Raw genomic sequence first — 20,427 nt, 5'->3', positions numbered from 1 at the left:
AAAGTTGATATCAAGACCGACCATCCTAATGGTTAAAATTATAGCAGTTAAATCCTTAATATCAATTATGTTTATACGAGTATCAACTATGCATTGGAGTGCGTGACGTTTGCCTCGTGATTGGTTAATAATGGTTATTAGTTAGTGGCATCATCCCATCCCGTGTTATCCTATGTGACTCAGCAAATCACCAACGCTAATCCTTGCCTTTATTTCCGTATCCCCAATCACTTCCGGTAATCCAATGTACCGTCTTCGCAATTTTCACACTGTTCGTACAAAGCAACCCACCCCCACTGCCTCCTTCCATGTCCGATTCCCCTGTTTTTTACTCACTCACTTGAAGCTTTCCAGTTCCTTCTTCTACTTCATCTTCAAGCTCAAAGGTACACAACAAATATACGTCTGCTTTCATTTTTCTAAGCCGACCCATCATCATTAATTTATGAATCAATGTTTTTTTTCCCGCAGATATGTCAGGCCCAGGGATAGTGCGAAGAGGGGTTCATTATTTGCAAAAGCTAAAAGCTGCGAATATACCTTCTGATTTGATAGAATCAGGGCCAAAATCGTGTTGTTGATGCTTCTCTTACCCTTATGGGCGAGAGGGCAAAGCACAAGGTTGATTATATATATATATAACTTAAACTGGTTGCTTCTCTTGATTACCCCTTTTAAGGCTTTTGAACTTCATAATTAAAATTATTTCTTGGGACAACTTGTGCATGCTAGCATCAACAACGCTGCTTGGAGTTCCGCTAGGACATAATGCATCCTTTCTTCAAGGACCCGCTTTTGCTCCTCCTCGTATTCGGGAGGCTATCTGGTGTGGCAGCACTAATTCTACCACTGAAGAAGGTGGTCTCTTCGTTTCCTTTCAGTAATGGATGTTATCATGTTGTTATATCCCTCCTATGAGAATTATATATATAATTATTGTTGGTACTGGACTACTGGTCTATATTACTCAGATTTAGATGTTAGTAACGGATATGTAGTGTTTGATACCTGTATGTTCAAAATTTTCCAATTGTTTTTTAATGTATTTGGAGTACCATATCCCTATACTCGTGCTTGAATAGGGGTCAAAAACTAATGTTGGCACTTGGCAGTCACTTTTAAATTTCAAATTATCATGTATTTTAGACATTTTCTTTGTATTTTGGACAATATGACGATATGAATTTTGGACACATTGTGATGGAAGTGGTTGACATTTGGAATCTAAATTATAAACAGTTAACCTGTTAATAATATTCTCACTGTGTTCCTTGGTCCTACAGGGAAGGAACTAAATGATCCACGGGTGCTAACCGATGTCGGTGATGTCCCTGTTCAAGAAATCCGTGATTGTGGAGTAGATGATGATAGATTGATGAAGGTCATAAGTGATTCTGTCAAGCTAGTAATGGAAGAAGTGAGTTGTTGTTTAGCTTCTTTCTTCTGAATTACTTTGATTGATTATGATGAGTCTTGTTGTGTTGGACCGTTTACGTATATAGATCTTAATTTATAGATTGTTCAAACTCCGAAACTTTGTCCCGGAAACAATCTTGTGATCATCTTTGTGTTGAAATAAGTTGAATCTTGCTGTTCACTAGTTTTTAAGTTTATCTTCTTTCTTCTGAGTTATTTTAACCGATTATGACGAATGTTATTGTGTTTAACTGCTTACATATTCTGCATATTTCTAACTCCAGAACTTTGTCTCAGAAACAATCTTGTGATCATCTATGTGTTGAAATAGGTTGAATCTTGCTTTCCACTGTTTTTTCGGTTTAGCTTCTTTCTTAAGGGTTGCTATGACTGATTATGATGATTGTTGTGTTGAACTGCTTTCATTTAGATCTTTGATACACCCAATTTGAGCTTTTGAACTTTGTTCTGCAAACAATCCTGTGATCACCAATGTGTTGAAATAAGTTGAATTGATCCTGCTTGCTCTAGTTTTCAGGTCGTTCATTTTAGAAATCTTTGATCTGTTAAATATTTCTGTTATGACCCTGTGAAAGAAGAAGAAGAATCGAAGGAAATAGAGGAATGGAGATTAAAGAAGAGAAGAAAAGGAATTCAAGAAAACTGAGATTTCATTCATTTCAATCATAAAACTTCCCTTTTCCAGTACATGGTTTTATTTGTTCACAGATACTGAAAATAACAGCTGTCCATTGATGCAACAAACTATGAACCTTCTAATCGGCTGGGCTTATAATTCTTCAAGTCTGTTTTCATTTTCCTCTTCAGCGTTGGTTTTAATGAATCCATGCCCTTCACGTGTTCCCAACTCCTTCAAATCCTCATTTGAAATCCCTAATTCATTTTTTGATCCCCAATGTCCTTCTCTTCGTGCTTTTCCTCCTCCCTCAACCGTGACAATTCCTCCCCTTTAGACGATCCTTGTCCTCAAGGATCAAAATATTGAATTTGTGATAGCAACACCACATTAGCGAAGCAACTATATCCAAGATTATGATGGCATTGTGGGTGAAGAGAATAATGTTGATAAGGCTGCCAGCTAACATTTTCCCAATCTCCTTCCTCGGAAGTAATTCTACGCCTATATTGAGCATGTAAGTTTTGCATGTAATTTCCAATGGAATCAGGAATGTAGCGCAGGAGAGTTGGATGAGGATGCTCATAACGATCTTCAAAAAGAGTATTTCGAGCCGAAGGTTGGTAAGAATTATTGAATCCATGCTCCATTCGTGATGGCAATTGCATCAAAGCCTTCAGATAATCCCTAAAATAACGCCATAAATTCATAAAATAGTCTTCTTTCCCCTCACCTGAATGGTATGAATAAAGCACGACATAGCAGTCTCCACTATAGAATTTATCAGTATACTTTGTTTTCCACAACGTCTTGGCACCATCATTGATGCAACATACCTCGATCTTTATTCCGCTTCCAAGCAAAGGAACTTCTTGTATAGGAGCAGTTTTAGCCACCCCCTTGACAATGGCTTCGTGTTGCTTTAGCAAAGCAGCTATTTTTCCTTTTCTATCCTCCACTTCTATGGGTGTCACCTTGCCATCATTTATGCTATAAGGTTTAATCGGAGTAGTCTCTGGACTAATATCATCTTCATTTGTTTCAAATATGTCAACATCCACCTCAATATCAGCGTCTACCTCCTTTCCATGAATGATTTTAGTTGGGCGAAAATATGCTTTTACGACTGTGGGAGAAAGATTTCATTTCGACAGGGCTTCCAATTTATGTGTTGTTTTAGCAGCCTAACAAGGCAAGTTTGCACGCTCTGCAAGGGTAGAACGAACCACATCTGGACTTATTCCCTTATCAACCAGGTAATCTTCGAGTAACAAATTGATATGCATTCTCTATTGTGGTTGCATCCACTTTAATGGGCTGAACATCAGCAGTAAGATCCAAAGCATGTTTTAAATCCATATTTTTATCCTTTTCCCCCAATATCTGGACTAGGCTACAAGATATTCTTCTTAGGCCAAATAGACCACTTGTAGAGCTAGGCTGACAGTCATCAGCAAATAAGCCAACAAGGCTATCTAATCGGTCAGCTATTGCAATAATTATTCCCACATCACCATTTGGAAGCACATCTCCAGAAAACTCAGGAAGTGTGATCGCTAACAAGGCCTCAATAATCTGATCTGAATAGCCATCTCTAAATGCATAATGACGGGTCATTATGCCAGAGAGTAAAGTAAATTCGGTGACAACAGCAGTAGCAAGATCTGACATGGCAAGAGATGCAGCCTCCTTAACAATCAGAAGCATATCTTCTTCAACTCCAAAGTCCACGCTTAGTTTGCAAACCATTTTTTCAACTCGCATCATCTTGTCCAGCATTGTTCCCAACTTTTCATGGAAAAGATTCCCCTTCAGTTGACTACAGAAATCCTTAAATTTTTTATTTGTATCTAGCTCAGAGAAAAATTTGGCATCTTCATATCGAGCTCTAAGAACAGCTTCATTTCCTTTTATCACCACCATCTCGTTGATTGCTCCATTTTCCACTGCAATGAAATAGGGCAACAGCTTTCCATTAACATCAGTAATAGGAAAATACTTTTGGTGTTTCTGCATAACCATAGTCAAGTGATCGCCCGGAAGCTCTAAGAAAGGCTCTTTAAACTTCCCAAGCGGTGGAACAGGTGCTTCAACAAGATTTACAACCTCATTGAACAAGCTTTCCTGAAAGACAATGTTCCCTTTGACACTGTTTGTTAAAAATGTAGGCTCTCCAAAATTGTTTTCTTTCCATCCTTAATATCAATATCAATTCCAGCACTCTTTATTATACTAGGATAAGATTCTGCACTTTCTACTATGATAGCAGCTTTTGGAGTATTACGAAGACTATAAGATAAGTTTTCACTCAAAATCCTAGCAAATCCAAATGGAACCACTGCATCTCCGTGGAGGGACATGATCCAACAAATAGGTCTGCTGAAAAAGACCTGTGAGTTCCAGCGCATGGACTTCAGGAAAGATATTTTAGCAAGCATTCCAGGTAACTCGTCAGATAAAACCTCCAAAGTAATTCGGGAAAATTCTTTTACACAAATAAACATACTCTGTTTTACCATCTACCTTTCTGAACATAGAGTCCAGTGGAACAACATAACTGCGACAAAAACCTTCAGCAGCCTTTGTAGGATTTCCCTGTAGGTCAAAGGCTTTCGAAACCGGAGGTCCCCGAACCTCAAGTTCATTCTCGGTAAGGCAAGGAAAGATGCTATGGGATAAGGCAAGGAGAGACCCAACACCAATAAAGCTCGAACTTCTCTCGTATGAGAATGATCCGGTAAGATATATATTCTTGATACTCTCTGCATTGTGGTGGTTCTTTTGCTTAGTTTTAAGTTACGCCTTGCAAACTGTTACTTGGATTCGGAAGTGTCAGATAATTGTCTTGCATAGGTATTTTTATATATTTTTAATGTTTCTTATATATTTCAAGGATTTTTGAGGGCCATATCCCGTTAGGGGTCCATATCCATGTCAGACACGAGTATTAGACACGTATGGTTCAAGAAAGATGTAGAGTCATCTGTTGATTCTTGTATTGGAATAAAGCGTTATTAGCCTTTGGATACTCGAAAGTTCTCATTCTTTTGCTATTTGACAGTATTAACGAATTGTACGAGAGGCACTTTGTGAGCTTGAACTTCCTAACATCCTTCAAAACGTGGGAGAAGGGTCTCAACGGAAGAAATTACTTCGCGAGGCATCTGGATCTAAACAGGTTAGGTCCTTTATAAATTCATATTATCTTTCAATTAAAAAAAATTCCTCCTTCAAAGTAGTGATATTTAGATATAGCATTTGCTCGCATATGCAAAAAGCATTTGGTCCTATGCAGTAATAACGGTGAGCCACTTGAACCTTGGCTTTATGTTGCTGGATCCGGCACTTATGTCTGATTAGGGACGGAGCCAGAACCTGACAGTGGGGGAACGGGTTAAATTGATTAATATTTAAACTTACAAGGGCCTACAGAGCAATTAAACCTTAAAAAGATGGGGGTGCATAGCCCCGCCCACTTCCCACATAACTCCGTCACTGTGTCCGATGCGTATCTAGATATGGATACGAGATTTTGATCCTTCAAGGACCTCCAAATTGAACATATATATTCATGTCGGACATACACTTAAAATCGAGTTTGAGTTATATGCCCTACTACCCTAGTCCGTAGACTAGACCTTTGTTGCCCTATCCCCCGAATTTGAGCAGAAACTCTGCTATATTAAGGAATATAAGACCATTGGAGCGCTTGAATCATATGTTACTCGGATTTGGGTGTAAGTCTAGGACATTTTAGAACTTCTTCCATGTTTTTGAAGGATCTATGGAGATCATATGGGCTGAACATGAGTGACGGTTACAGGTACTTAAACAAAAATAAAGAGTTAAAGCAATGCAACGAGGTTTGGGTTACTAACAACAGGTTTTGATCGTGCTTTGCAGGTTCCGTATATAATCGATCCGAATACGAATACTAACTAGGAGATTACAAGAAAATACTGTCATATTTGTTCAATACATATTCTTCAGCAGCCCTTGTATAGTTTTTTGACATTAAAGTTCTAATCTACTTTCATCTCTGTCATGTTAAAAAAAGCCCCAAACACAGTATTAGCAATTGGAACTGTTGTTTTCTGGGAACTTAGTAAACATCTACTCATTTGTATGTGATTTCATGACATGACAACTATCCGATATGGTACGGAATATAATCCGTCTAGATTTCTTTAAATATATGTAAAAGAAGTAATAACGTGAAGAAAACTTTAAAATTTATAATAAGTAATAGTCTAGTAATTGTAGACATAATTTACCCTTCAATTTATTTAATTTTATTCTACACTATTTTACAACAAATGATAATTATTTTAATATTTTTGGTGTTCGAACTTGAGATCTTAAGGAATTACAACAATTCTTTTATCACGAGGTTATTCGATTTAAGCAATTAAAATTTATGCATTGTATTATTATTTAGAATCCAATAAACAAATGACATTTGTATTATTATTTAGTTTGGTTGTCTTCGAGAAGTGTGTTGCGAAAAAGTGCTTATAAGAGTGATTTTGAAAAGTACTTTTGTTTGTTTAGTTTAAAATTTTGAATGTTTGATTAAAAGTGATTTTAAATAGGCAAATGATCATTTAAACCTTATATTATAAATTTTAAGAATATTTTTTTAAAGGTAAATGCCTCGTTAAAACCCCTTCGCAATTAATAAAATGCAAGCCACAATATCAGACATTATTAGGAGGAAAAAAATGTCCGGATGTTATTAAACTTAATGCTAAATTACATCAAATTTCATGCAAAATAACAGTACAGAAATCAGTTATGGCAACCACACAAATAAAAAGCCACAAGTATTGCCATTGAACCTCATGAAGAAAATTTCAAAACAAAACAGATCCGATCACTCCCAAGAATACCTCAAACAAGATCATAATCATCAAAGATGCCGACCAAATTCTTAGCAATACTAATACTCTCCATTAACCGATAAGAAGAATGGCAGACAGACGAAAAGAAGAGATCAATAACCTAACGGGTCGCCAGAAGTTTAGCTAACAAAGTCGACCCAGAACCAGCAACACACGAGAAATCCATTAGGATTTTCCACTATCGTTCCTAAGTAAACTGTCAATACCACATATGCCATTGTTTCTAGAGCAAGCTCCATCAACAGAAGGATAGGAATCCGGGCTGAGGCGGCTTCCAAGCAATCACCGGATAACCCGCCTTGGATTTAACCAAACTGGAATCTGCACTCGTAGGACCAGCTCCACAGAGACAAGATTAACATGACGCTTTGCTTTAAACCACCAAGTTGTTTTATACTTAACAATGAGAAATAACTAATCAACATCCAAATTTTAATATTGAAACAATCTCATTTCTCATCAACCATATTTTTTTGAAAAATAAAAGATTTTAGAGTTCTTTCTTTGCAAATGAATGGAGTCCATGTGACGTAAGGGTAAAAAACATAAATATGCTTTTAAACGCAATTTAAAAATTAAAAAAAAATTAAATCTTTTAGCTTTTACTCTTGTTTTAAAATCATCGTTTCAAATGTATTTATCCTTAAAGATTGAGGAAGGATAATTTTACTCTATTTGTAACGTACAAGGGTATGCTTATACATTTTTTAAGTAAAGGTCCCGAAATATAATCTGATATATAGTACAGGGGCTTCCATGGTACTTTTACTTCGTAAACCGGTTTCACTTTTTAACAAAAACAGGAAAGCGTTCCTCTTGCAACCAAACAGAAGGCCTTATCTTATCTTGCTTTTAAACCATGAATAAGGAAGGAAATAAAACATTGAACTTGTGCACCAGCCATTGATGGGAAATCCAAAGAAAGAGCTGCTAAGCAAAGCGCCATGGAGGGTCGATGATGACCAAGACAAGTTCGCCGATGCCAAGCTCAAGGTTACCAAACAGCCGGGCTCCACCGCCAAAATGCACGTCCCTCGCCGCAAGTCCGCCTCTTCCCGAATTGAAGACGACGACACCCTCGAGATTGACCCTGAACTCCGTTACAGCTTCCAGCGCAACTTCCAGGTCATTTTCTCGTTCGCTTCATTCCGCGTTTGTAATTATATTTGATTATAAAGGAAACCTAGTTCGAGAAAGCAATGTTACGCATGTTGGGTCAGGTTTTTCACAATTGGTTTATATAATTTCTCCTGGTAGTCTAATTGTGGCTCTTATTGACTGGTTTGCTATTTCAGAATCATAAAATACTAATTACTTTTTATATTCAAACAATAAGGTATTCCCAAGTTAAGATTCTAGAATCCAAGCCAATCTTATGTTCAATTTCGTAACTGCTGAAATTTGACTGATGCAAGGTTGAGGAATAATTGCATGCCTAATAATGATTACTTGAGTACTTCTCTGACACCACTGTTTTAGTGAAAGAGTCATAAAAGACATACCTTCCCTATAACCACGATATGAACTATGGTAAAATCACGTTATACATCAAACTTGTTGAGGAGAAGTATTTTGTTCCCCAGTTTTGGTCCTTTGCCCCTCAGTTTTTTTTTTCCTTTATGAAAAGTGCGTTGCTTAACATTACCATTCTACTTTAAAAATACGCTTCTTGTTTTTGGAGAGGGGTGTTGTAGTCTTTGTTACTTTTGACTTAGATTTACCATGTTCTATTTTCCCCAAGTTTATCTTTGTACTTAGAAGGTCCTTGGAGGATCATATCTTCATATTCATTTTTGGATATGTGTTGGACATGAGTGTCATACATGAGTACTTCAAGAAAGAAGAATCAGAGCAACTTTATTTATAGTTAATCAGCGGACTGTATATTTTGATCACAATCTGCAGTCTTCATCTCAATATGGCAAATCTTGTTGTATTTCAAACTGAAGAGGGTATTCAACCATTCCTACACTTTTTGTTTTGCATATTCTTCTCATGGGTGCCATGCATAGAGCTGGTATATATATTTTAAATTCCTAGTTTCTGTTTTCTGCTCATATTTAATATCTATCACAAACATGACATTTTTTTATACTATTCAATGTTTTTTTATTGCATTAACCTATAATTTAGTCTCATTTTGAGGATAGTCCTTTGCTTGTTAAGTTACCTGGACTTGATTCATCATTTTTCAATCCGAGTTGAGCACCTCTTAGTGCTTCTTCAATATCCATGTTTTCGGATGTTTTTTTTTTATAGGAATTGAAGGCCTCATTAAAAACCTCCTTCTTGATTAGAGGGGATTATAGAGAAGCTCCTTAATCAGCGGAAGGAGGAAAAGAGTGCCTTAGGATTTTATTTTTTTTTATAGAAGTTGGAGGTCTCATTAAAAACTCCCTTCGTATTCGTCCACATACTAAGAAGTATGTTAACGAACATAGGAAGGAAATTATTCTCTGACACCACAGACTTTCTTCATCCACAGAACACCTCTCAGACTTTCGGATGTTTCATTCATGATTATGTTGCAGCTCAATACATCAATCTCTTCATGCATTTGTTTGTTTGTTTTCAGAGTTCAGCATTCTACATTTTTTTTTCATTTTCTACTTGGATGCATTTAAGTTGAACAATTTTGCAGATTTTCGTGAACCCAAAGAAAACAGCTGCTGTTTGTTTCCCCCCTTGATCTCTTGATTGTTGCTTAAAGCAACTGAAAATAAAATCATCAAAAAGGAAGAAAAATATTCCTAAATTAGGTAATTATAATAAAAGGATTCCTAGGACCTTATGGTGCATCATTTATTGCATGAAGTCATCTTCAAAAGTGTGCTGTTTAATGGACCTTGGTGTAAGCAAAAGGAAATTATCATAAAAGTTTACTTTAATTATAAACTCTTGGAGAAATTTTGATGTTAAAACTTAAAAGAATGATTGTGCTTGGTAAACATTAATATCACTGAACTAGTTAATATATACTGTGCTATTTTCTTAATTACAGTCTGACACTATTGTTGAAACAAATAACTGTTTTCTGCAGATCCAAACTTCTATTTTAGTAGCTGATAAGTCTAAATGCCGTTGTCTTTTTTTTTTGTCTTCTATATGTCCCTATTGAGTATTGTTGTTCATTCTCCTCTTAGCTGAGTATTCCAACATTTTCATGCTCATACAGTTTCTGCAACGAGTTTTTAGCATAGACACTGTTGTGAAGCCTCTTCCACCTGCTATGGCATACAATGTTTCTCGCAACTTGAGCTTCTTCACGCGCATATTCACTCAGTTTTTCGGTGAGATTTTTTATTTGCAAATAAGTAATTGGTAGCTCAAATATTGAACATTAAATATCAATGAATTATGCTCTGTATCAGGGTTGTTTTGGATTCCCATCCTTTTCTTCAGTACTCATGTCTAACACTCGTATATGTGTCTAACACATATGCAGACATGGTATGGATATATGACTCACCAAGATTCCCCCAAATACATGTAAACACTTGGATAAAAAATTTAACATGTATCCATATTGAATACATACTCGTGTATGACACTAACAGTCAAGTCCAAGTAACATAGATTTTAGGTCATATTCGTCTACAGACGTGATTCTTACTCTTTTAATCACAAATGTCTTTTCCATTTCTGAGTCTAATTATTTTGATTGGTAGCTTACGGCATAGTTTAGTTGCACACCTGAACATTAGAAATTCTTAATTACTGTGCTAGAATTCGAGTGAGTTGGATATGGCATATGCCTGACACGAGTATGTTCATTTTCTAATAAGTTTTCTCCCTGTAATTGGAGGATATTTCTAGTCATGTCCGTATATATAAGATAGATACAAATACTTTAACAAAAGTGAAAAGTTGGAGTAACTGATCCTGATTATCTTGGCAATGTCCTAGAAAGCGCCTCCGGCAGTCGATGGTCGTCAATTTCTTTGAAGCTATGCACTCTTAGTAAACAAAATAATTCTAACCCTGTGGGTGTATGTTGTTACAGATCCTGAAGGTATTGCAAATGCACAGAAATCACTCGGGTTGGGACAGGAAGAAAAGGCTCGTCGCGTACGTTAAAGAGACGAAAGAGCTAGCAGCATGCACACATTTTGATTTTCAATCTGAAACTGAATTTTATGATTTGAATCCTTTGTGTGGTTAGGGTATCTAAAATCCCATGACTAGCAGCAGATACATGGGAAATGCAACTCTCAGATCTTTCTTGCCGAACTCTAGATTTATTATATTCTCAGTTATATTTATTAAAATCATCAAAATTCTGCTCCAAGATATACCAACTATTGATCATGAATCAGCATCTAGTAGAATTGTACCAGGCTTGAGTTATCCATCCAAGCTCGAAGATTTATTTAATATTTGATTCGTCTCAAATTTAAACTAATTCGAACAATAAAAATTTGTCTAAATTGGGCATTATATCTGGATTTAGTTATCCACTCGAATATCTGTACTTTCACTAAAATATCTATGCAAACAAAAATTAAGTTGTACAAAAACAATGTATGCTGAGGAAACAGTTTGGAAGAATCGATTAAAGATGGAAACGGGTCTGGGTTTTTGGTCGACCCGACTTGAAAATATACACCCTCCACTCAAAGCCGACCCAAAAAATATATACATTTCATCCGACTCCGACCCGACCTGATTTTTTAGAGTATAAATCCGACTCGATTCGATATAAAATAAGGACTCAATTAAAAAATAAAAAATTGAAGGAAATTACATTATTATCCTCGGGTCGGGTCAGAGTTTTTCATCCTCCACCCGAGCCCGACCTGACTTATTCCCTTAAAAAAACTCAACCCAAACCTAATTTTTTTTTAAAAAAAAAATCTGATTCTATCGGATCGAAACTCATCGGATTAAGATTAAATTGTCATCTTTAGAATCGATATCTTATTGGAGTATAGCTGTTGGGGTGAGTTGAGTTTGGATAGTAACTACTTACGACATTTATATATTTGTTCAAGTACAGTTACAAGTTTAGATTTTGTTTTTTTTTTCAGGCTCATTATATTTTAAAATTGATAGTTGAAATATTCTCAGGCTCCATCATACTATATATTTTTTTTCTTTAAAATTAAAAAAACAAAATGTTATTTTGTAATTATTGTTTAATGATTTTATATATATTTTAGTTAATATTTTAAAAAACAAGAATGCATTATCATTTTCTTAACTTGTATTTTATTTTATTTTATTTTAATAATCTAAGTAAAGACTAATTTTGTTAAATGGTATATGGTCAAAGGGATAAAAATAATAATTTCCCCTCAAATATTTAACGACATTATATTCTCAAAGTGTCATGTTCAAATACAATTAAACTATAATAATTATGTGTCAGTTGATCCAAACACTCAATGGTAATCTAACATACTCTTATTATTCATTATTTAAACAATTCCTAAACTACTCTTGGTCTTATAAACCCTTAAATAGAAGATGATCATGTTTAACTACATCCCAATTTATCTTCTTTTAAAAGATCTCATCCGAATTAATACTTGGTCCATATTATATAGGGTAAATTACACAAATGGTCGCTGATTTTTGTTTTTACTATTGAAGTTTCAAAAGTAACATATTGATCACTAACATTATCAATTTGTAATAAAATGACCACTAACTTTATCGATTTATAACAAAACGGTCACTCTACTGTCATCTCTATTAAACTGATGACATGAAAACCTTAATAAAAAAGTTAATATTTAGTTTTACATCTAAACTATTACTAAAATATCAAATATATCCTTAAACAATGATCTTATACCTAATTTACCCACAAAAATTTAATTTTTAATTTTTTTTCAAATACCCACCACCACCTTATTCCTCCCCCTACCACCGTATACCTTCCATCAATGACTTTTTTCTTAAATGATTTTTTTTCTTTCTTTTTTCTCAATTATAGTTTTTTTCCCAGATCTCCAAACTATCTCAAATATCATGCCAACCTTCGGAATAGGGCAAGAAAGTGAGAAACCCTACTTCTTAGACGGCTCTTCGGTGAAGAGTTCACAAAAAAGGATTTTCTTACAGCTTAATCAAACTGTATATTTATACAATTTTTTTACGTGCATTATATCTGTTTTAATGATTTAAACAAAAGTTAATCCCATCAAACCTTATAAAATTATATTTTAATTATTGTTGTTACTCTTCTGTTGTATAATCATATTGTATTCAACATTACTAAGCAACTCTATGCTAAGAATTAAAGTAGGTATTGAAATAGTAGGGTGAAGCCAAAAAGTAGCGTTTATTTCTAATCAAAGAGGAAATAATGAAAGAAGTAAAAGAAAAGAAACCAAATAGTGGCTGATACAGTGGTAGTTTGATTGGGTTAAAGATCAAAGTCTGGCAAGCTGCTGAATGTTGATGGGAGAAACAACGGAACGGTCGCCATTGAAGGCCTTCCTGGCCATTAAGATGTTGACCTTCTCGGTGGGATGGAATGCATCCCAAAACACGTATTCATCCCTTTTGTTGCAGGGTGTTTGCAAGGGAAGGCAGGTTATTTGGCCTCTGTTCCGCCCGATGCCGCAACACCCTTTGTTCACCACCCTGAATCCATAAGTTCTAGGGTGGGCTATAATGTCTCCGAAAATGTGAGCCACGTCCACGTATATAAATCTGGCTCCCCGCAGGTCACCATTAAACCCGTTCAACATCTTCTTGACGTTGGCATTGAAAGGTACCATCAGCTTGTTCACTTCTTCCGAGCAGTGTCCCGAATTGCTTTGTGCTATAATGCTAGGAATACACCCCATTCTTCCTAACCCTGTTACCACAAACTTACGTGCTCCCATATTGTAAAGTGTCTGCGCGTGAGTAATTAAATTTCCAAAATTTATCCTTTCAACATGACATGTTATATTATATTGCGATCAGATTGTCGGATGAAGTGATCAACATACCCTGAGTTGCTGAGTGTATTTTTGAACCAAGTGATCGGCATATTGTTGGCCATTGTACTGATTTCGGGTGGGGTAATTTGGCATCAGGTAGTTGTTGAGGTAATCATTGCTTCCTATTCCTACAAAGAAAATGCATTTAGCCAGTGCTTCTGCTACATCGATTGCACCTAGATTCATCATTATCTGATCCAACGTGATCTGGAAATTTCGAATCTGTTGATCAAATGGTATTCGACCCACCTGAACAAAAGATGTTATACATTAGAGTAATAGGCAACATTACATATCACGTGAAATAAATTATCTTAATTTGGAAAAAAAAAAGATAAAATCATGTGCATGTATAGGAGAAATGCTTACAAAGTTTCCTCCGGTTTCGTCGAGTATACCGGAAGCCGCGGAGGCGTAGTTGACGCCATGAAGAATTTGGTCACCGAAAGCTTCAGAAAACGCGGGAATCAATGGAAGCCCTAGCAGCTTAGCTGCATGACCACGCACATTCATTATTAGCCTACAATCGGGTTTAAATGGAGACAAAAAAAAAGTGTTCACTGACAGACCAACTTCGTCAACCATGGTATAGCCATTGGAGAAACGACCAGTAGGACCGCCATTATAGTCAATCCCATAAGGTAAATAGTTAGCCTTTGCAAAAGAAGGTAGGGCATTGTTGTTGCCGTTGTCGATGAGAGAATCTCCAAATATGAACATGGCAGGCACCATTTCTCTTCTATTCCGACGGCCCTCGTGTAAAAAAGGGTTTGGTCCTTTCCCTAAGACCACATCGCTCAACGCCGCACTCAGGCAAACGACGAGGCAATACGTCCCCAACGCCATTGCCGAGCTTGAAGCTTTAATATGAAGAAACTTGAGATAGAGAAAGGAGATGAGTTGAGTACACTAGGGGAGTAGTGGTGAAGGTGTTAAATAAGAGAGGTAAGGTGGGTCGTTGGAAAAGCAGTAAATCACTTCATCTGTTTTCGTGCCCTGCAGCCATTGCTTTATTTCTCACGGCCCTGGCCAACATCCCCAACCATTCCTTTTACTTCCATTTTGAGGATGTGCACGAGCAACGGAGCAAGTTGGTTTTCCTGTTTTGAATCATTTTAAATTTATTTTAAATTTAATACATATGATATAAAACAATTTTTTTGATAAATAAATAAACATTATAATAATTATCTTGGATCAAATTGGATAATTTTTTTTTTCTATCTTGAATCTAATACTGACTTTTTTATTTACATAAGTACTTATGTCGGATCCCCAAACTTAAATTATTTTTTTTATTAAATCAGATCAAAATTTATTAGATTTAGATAATTTCATCCCATTCACGTCATTGACATTGCTATGAGTCCATGGATTGCAATCCACAGGGTGGGTTCGGATCGGTTTTATTGTTAGCTTTAATTTTAATCTAAAATTTATGAATGTATAGTTAAACAGTTGAACTGTTGATTTTGATTTAATACTTTAATTTCTAAATTAATTTTGATCTTGTTTTTGTTGCATCCACTCTAAACTTTTACAATCATATTAATTTTCCCAAAATCTATAGTTATACTGTAAATTTAAAAATGATAATTAAATGTCGATAGTTTTAATATCTTACTAATTAAAAGTTAAATTAATATTTCTTTTGTTCAGAGTTTGGATCTTATTTCTCATCCAATTATTTTTTAAAAAAAATAATAACTAAACCACGTGTTATTACCATCCCAATTTATGTCAGGACAGATGTGTAGCGCAGGACATTGGAATGTGGATATGGAGGAGGTCGAAGTCATACAAACGAAACAAGGCAGATAAGCAAAAACAGTTAACGTCTTGCAAAGTCAGCCCGCAAGAAAAAAGTTGGAATTTCATGGTATATATTCGTAGTATGGACTCGACTCGAACAAATTTAATGTTGAGCTCGATTCGAAAAGTTGTGAGATTAAAATTTTCAAACTCAACTCGAGTTTGAAAAAATTTAAACTCGAAATATTCTCATAATTAATTCGATTAAGCTCAAACTTAAACTAGGTTCAAGTGCGAACTAGAATTCTAACTTAAACCTTAAACACATGAAAGTTTTATATTGTATTAAAAATATATAAATATTAATATTATTAATAATTTAATTTTAAAAAAATAAAATTTTAGTATATTACTTTTTTTAATTGTCCGTGACTTTTGTAGGTCTAGTATCAAGCAATTCATTTTGAGTAGTTGAGAATTCAACTTGAGTTCAAATATAAATCAAATTCATCCAATTAGAATATTAATCAAACTTTAGTCTAATCGAATTCAAATAATTCATGATGTGCCTCATTTTGTTTAAAGCTCTAATAAATAATGTTGCATTAATGGGTAGTTATGATAAATTCAATTAAATTTGTAACACTCTCATACCGATACAAGTGACCCGATTTGATCTAAAGTGTCATATTAGGGTCACCGGACCGACCCACAATAAAAATCCAGGAGAAATTAAAGTTTTTGTTAAAAGTAAAATCATAAAAATAATTTATAATTAAAATACAAATTAAGAAAACCATTCATATATTACAAATAGAATTAAAATCATACAAGCTCCAGACTCAGTATAAAAATCAAATGTGACCTACATGCCCCCTAATTATACAGATATCGCACTCGCTAACAACACCGAAGGAACTCCCAATAAAATAGATCAGATATTAGACAATAATATTAGAAATCAGGAGTTAATTGTACATCGTGTCATAAATCAGAAATCATATTTTATATAAATCAGAGAAAACATTTTTGTCAATAGGGAACACACTAGAGGATCCATATATTTTTCGAAGGCGCTAGGAAATTATCAAGAATAGAAAATATGAACTTACTCAAAATTGATCGGATTTTAGGATCGAGGTCCTTATTAAAAGGGTTTAATTGCTAACGGATCTAAACATACATCCAGAGATTGATGCTTCAGGACCATTTAAGATTTTAGGTGTATCAGAAAGGTATTTAGGAACCTTTATATCAGAATAAATAAAGATTTCAGATATAACCAGAGTGATTCCATTATTTAGGACATCAGGGGTATTTTGGACATTTTGATTTCTAGCAGATTCTTAGCAAATTAATTCAATAAGGGTGAAACAATGATTTATGATATTCAAGATTCATGTCGATTTGTTAGGTGTATCAGAAAGGTATCAGAAAGGTATATCAGAAAGGTATTTAGGAACCTTTATATCAGAATAAATAAAGATTTCAAATATAACCAGAGTGATTCCATTATTTAGGACATCAGGGGTATTTTGGACACTTTGATTTCTAGTAGATTCTTAGAAAATTAATTCAATAAGGGTGAAACAATGATTTATGATATTCAAGATTCATGTCGATTTGTTAGGAAATCGAGTCAACTCGAGCTGAATAAATTCCAACATTGTGATAACTGTCAACAACTCGAATCGATACACTTCAAAAATATTCACTCTTTAATACCGACAACACTAATCAAACTAATCATCTTCAGAACCATTGTTGAATGGATCTTGAGGAATTGTACGTATTCCGATGATTTTTTGTTATTTATGTATTGCAATGGTCTCCAAGATGACCGACGTACTTGGGTCGTCTCGATAGTCTTGAGGGGCGGCACAATAATTAGATTTCTCGATATTTCTAGAATTATCCAATAACATTCACTTATTTATAGGTCATGAGGATATTTGAGTCATTTTCGTACTCGAGGTTACTTTGGTCCTTTAGAGTTCAAGGTATTTCGCAGCTCGAGAACAGTTTGGTAATTCTGTTCAATCCAAACATATGAACTTTTTCTAGTAATTTGTTCAATTATGTCATTTCATTTTTATTTTTCACTATCATGGGCAATATTGGTATTTTTGCAGTATGATGGCATTTTCGTAATTTTACTCTATAGGGTTATTTTTGTAATTTCTTATCCAAGTATTATTGGAACTCAACCTTAAAAGAAAATAATCGAAATTTACATATTCTCAGGTCTATTGTTGATCATGAATTTCTTTATTATCGGTCTTTCAATTTCTTAAGCAAATTATTCGAGTCTTATTCAGTATACCAACTATATACCGTACTCAGTTCGAGTCTTAACCAATTTAATATCATTTCACCATATTCAGTACGAATTTAAGAATATTCAACGAAATTTACTTGATTAAACGTTATAAATCATGCATCATTCAATTACCAACATGTACCGTAAAGTGTGTATAGGGTAGTAAAGTATTACCTCGATTTTCAAGCAACAACAGTAGTTATTTGAAATCCTTTCGAATGCTCTCACACTTGATTTCGACGTCCCATAATATCTCGATGACATAGCAAAAAAATTTACTTCGGAAACGAAACTTAATCATGAACACTATTTGAATCGAAAGATAAAACACTGCAAAAATAGCTTACAAGGTTCAAATTTGATGAAACAGACTTCAGATTTGGATTCACTGCATATAAAAACATAAAATATGAGTTTTTTTAAAAAACAATTGACTTTTTGGTCAAAGTCAACGGTCAGTTAGTCAACAGATCGGTCACCACGGCTCAGCTCGGTCAACGGCTCAGCTTAGAAACTTAAACGGTTTGGCTCAAAGGCTTTAACGACTCGGCTTGGCTAAAAAACAAACTGGTTCGGGTAGTTCAACTCAGCGAGTTGACTCGGTGACTAAGACGAGTTGACTCAGTCATCTAGAAGACTCGACAGAAACAACGACCACATGTGGTGGTGGCGCGTGGCAGCGCGTACGACGACGACAGGGACGAGGAGGGGCGACTGATTCCTCCCAACGACACCATTCACCAAAAACAACTTGAATCAATCCATAAATCAACCAAAATCAATATAAATTAACGAAGAAAGAACAAACTCTTACCCTCAACAGCTGACGGCGAATGACACAATGGAAGGGGACGATACCGGTCAGGTTATGGTCGGAACGGAGATAGGAACTCGATGATGAAGGTGGTGAGGCCAACCGACGACATGATCGACGTTAAAACACGAAAAACAACGATGGTGGGTTTAGTTCTCCGTTGAGGCTTTGTCAGTAGATTTACGACGAACGATGGGCTTAGACGGAGAGAGGTCAGTCGAATTTTGCTCGACGTGGAACGGTGAGTCAATTGGTGGCGACGACACAACATGCGGTCACCTATGGTGGTTGTAATCGAGCAAAAACAAAAACATGGGTTCTTAGGTTTCAACGAAACTTTCCCGAGGCCTCTCATGAAGATCAACAGCGGTTATCAAAAAATTGACAGAGGACTTTTAACTGAGGGACGACGGGGAACAAGGTGGTGGTGGCAGTACATTCCACCACCAGTTGGAGATCGATAAATGGAAAGGCCACGATTGGGGTTGGTGAGAGCTTAAGGATTTTTACGATTTTGGGATTTGGTTTCAAATTTCAGTGATTCAAAATCCCAAACCAGATAAATAAAAAATATTTTTACTTAAACCCATCAACGATAATGATATAAGCTACATGGTTAAGGATTAAGGTGATAGTTTAATTGGTCAAATGTTTAATCCCTAACTACATACACATTTTATTATTATTATTTTTCTTTTCAGGCAAAGAAGAGTTAAATCTGGAGCTAGGTCACTGAACTTCCAAAAGCTTTAAAAACTAACCCCAAGGTTTAAAATTTTATAATTTGATCCCTGAAATTAATAAAAACAAAAAAATGAGAGTGTTACAACTCCATTCATCAATTTCTGTATAAATTTCTTAATGGTGTGTATAGGTGCGTGGCTGGACAAACCCATGTCTTCACTCCTATTTAAACAGTATTTGGGTTTAGTACCATTTTGGATTAATATAGGTAGAGGTCACATCGAAAATTTAAGGCCCTATTAAAACCTAAAAATTAATTTATGAGACAATAACAAATCTATTAAAATTAAGGATAAATTACATATTTGATACCTAAACTATCATTTTTGATCCCTTTTAGTATCTAAACTTTCAATTTTTAAAAGAACATACTTAAAATTTAGTTTTTGTTTCATTTTAGTACCCCAGTGTTAAAAATTCAACACATTTATTACCTAAACTATTTGTTTTGGTCCGTTTTAGTACCTAATTTTTTTTCCAGAATTTAATGTGAAATTTTAAACAGAGGTACTAAAGTGAAATAAAAACTAAACTTTAGGTATGATTTTAAAAAAAATGAAAGTTTAGGTAATAAAACGGATCAAAACTGATAGTTTAGGTACTAAAACGAATTAAAATTGATAGTTTAGGTACTAAAACGAATTAAAATTGATAGTTTAGGTACTAAAACAAATTAAAATTGATAGTTTAGGTACTACACATATAATTTATCCCAAAATTAATTTAAAGAAATGCACTTCAAAAAATCCCATGCAAGGTTGAACGCCTAGAAGTTGCAAAATTAGTTTTGTTTATATAATTTAGTAAATGAAGTGAGGGTTTGAGTGGAAGCGGGAGTGAGGGGGAAGTTGAATCACGTGTTATTCATTTCGCGCCTCAACGAAATTGCATGAGACAATGAATTTCAG

At 35.0% G+C, this 20,427-nt stretch overlaps 2 protein-coding genes, 1 long non-coding RNA gene and 1 pseudogene across 4 annotated transcripts; 2 read left to right on the top strand and 2 right to left on the bottom strand.

The window, feature by feature from the left end:
* The first annotated feature begins 200 nt into the window (after positions 1 to 200).
* Positions 201 to 1,534, top strand: LOC120157673. 2 transcript variants are annotated; one of them, XR_005519156.1, is made up of 5 exons: positions 213 to 386; positions 472 to 621; positions 733 to 858; positions 1,284 to 1,417; positions 1,517 to 1,534. It is a non-coding gene; the product is annotated as an uncharacterized LOC120157673 (long non-coding RNA). The 2 variants fall into 2 exon arrangements; XR_005519155.1 differs by lacking the exon at positions 1,517 to 1,534 and having other exon boundaries at positions 201 to 386; positions 1,284 to 1,492.
* Positions 1,535 to 2,403: 869 nt separating this feature from the next.
* Positions 2,404 to 4,904, bottom strand: LOC120157603 (annotated as a pseudogene).
* Positions 4,905 to 7,817: 2,913 nt separating this feature from the next.
* LOC120157672 lies at positions 7,818 to 11,246 on the top strand. The gene is made up of 3 exons (XM_039168736.1): positions 7,818 to 8,079; positions 10,130 to 10,244; positions 10,958 to 11,246. The coding sequence occupies exons 1-3, from the start codon at positions 7,861 to 7,863 to the stop codon at positions 11,029 to 11,031; spliced, it is 408 nt and encodes a 135-aa protein (XP_039024667.1). The 5' UTR covers positions 7,818 to 7,860; the 3' UTR covers positions 11,032 to 11,246.
* A 1,975-nt stretch (positions 11,247 to 13,221) lies between these two features.
* On the bottom strand, positions 13,222 to 14,776 carry LOC120157531 (GDSL esterase/lipase At1g71691-like). The gene is made up of 4 exons (XM_039168634.1): positions 14,459 to 14,776; positions 14,259 to 14,380; positions 13,899 to 14,138; positions 13,222 to 13,802 (listed from the first exon to the last, which is right to left on the bottom strand). Exons 1-4 carry the CDS (start codon positions 14,733 to 14,735, stop codon positions 13,332 to 13,334), a joined length of 1,110 nt encoding a protein of 369 aa, XP_039024565.1. The 5' UTR covers positions 14,736 to 14,776; the 3' UTR covers positions 13,222 to 13,331.
* Positions 14,777 to 20,427: the final 5,651 nt, after the last annotated feature.

The sequence above is a fragment of the Hibiscus syriacus genome, unplaced genomic scaffold (genome assembly GCF_006381635.1).
Source record: "Hibiscus syriacus cultivar Baekdansim isolate YM2019G1 unplaced genomic scaffold, ASM638163v2 tig00111273_pilon, whole genome shotgun sequence".
Classification (NCBI taxonomy): Eukaryota; Viridiplantae; Streptophyta; class Magnoliopsida; order Malvales; family Malvaceae; genus Hibiscus; species Hibiscus syriacus.
Note: the sequence above shows the minus strand (reverse complement) of the source record. Positions and strands in the feature narration are given on the sequence as shown.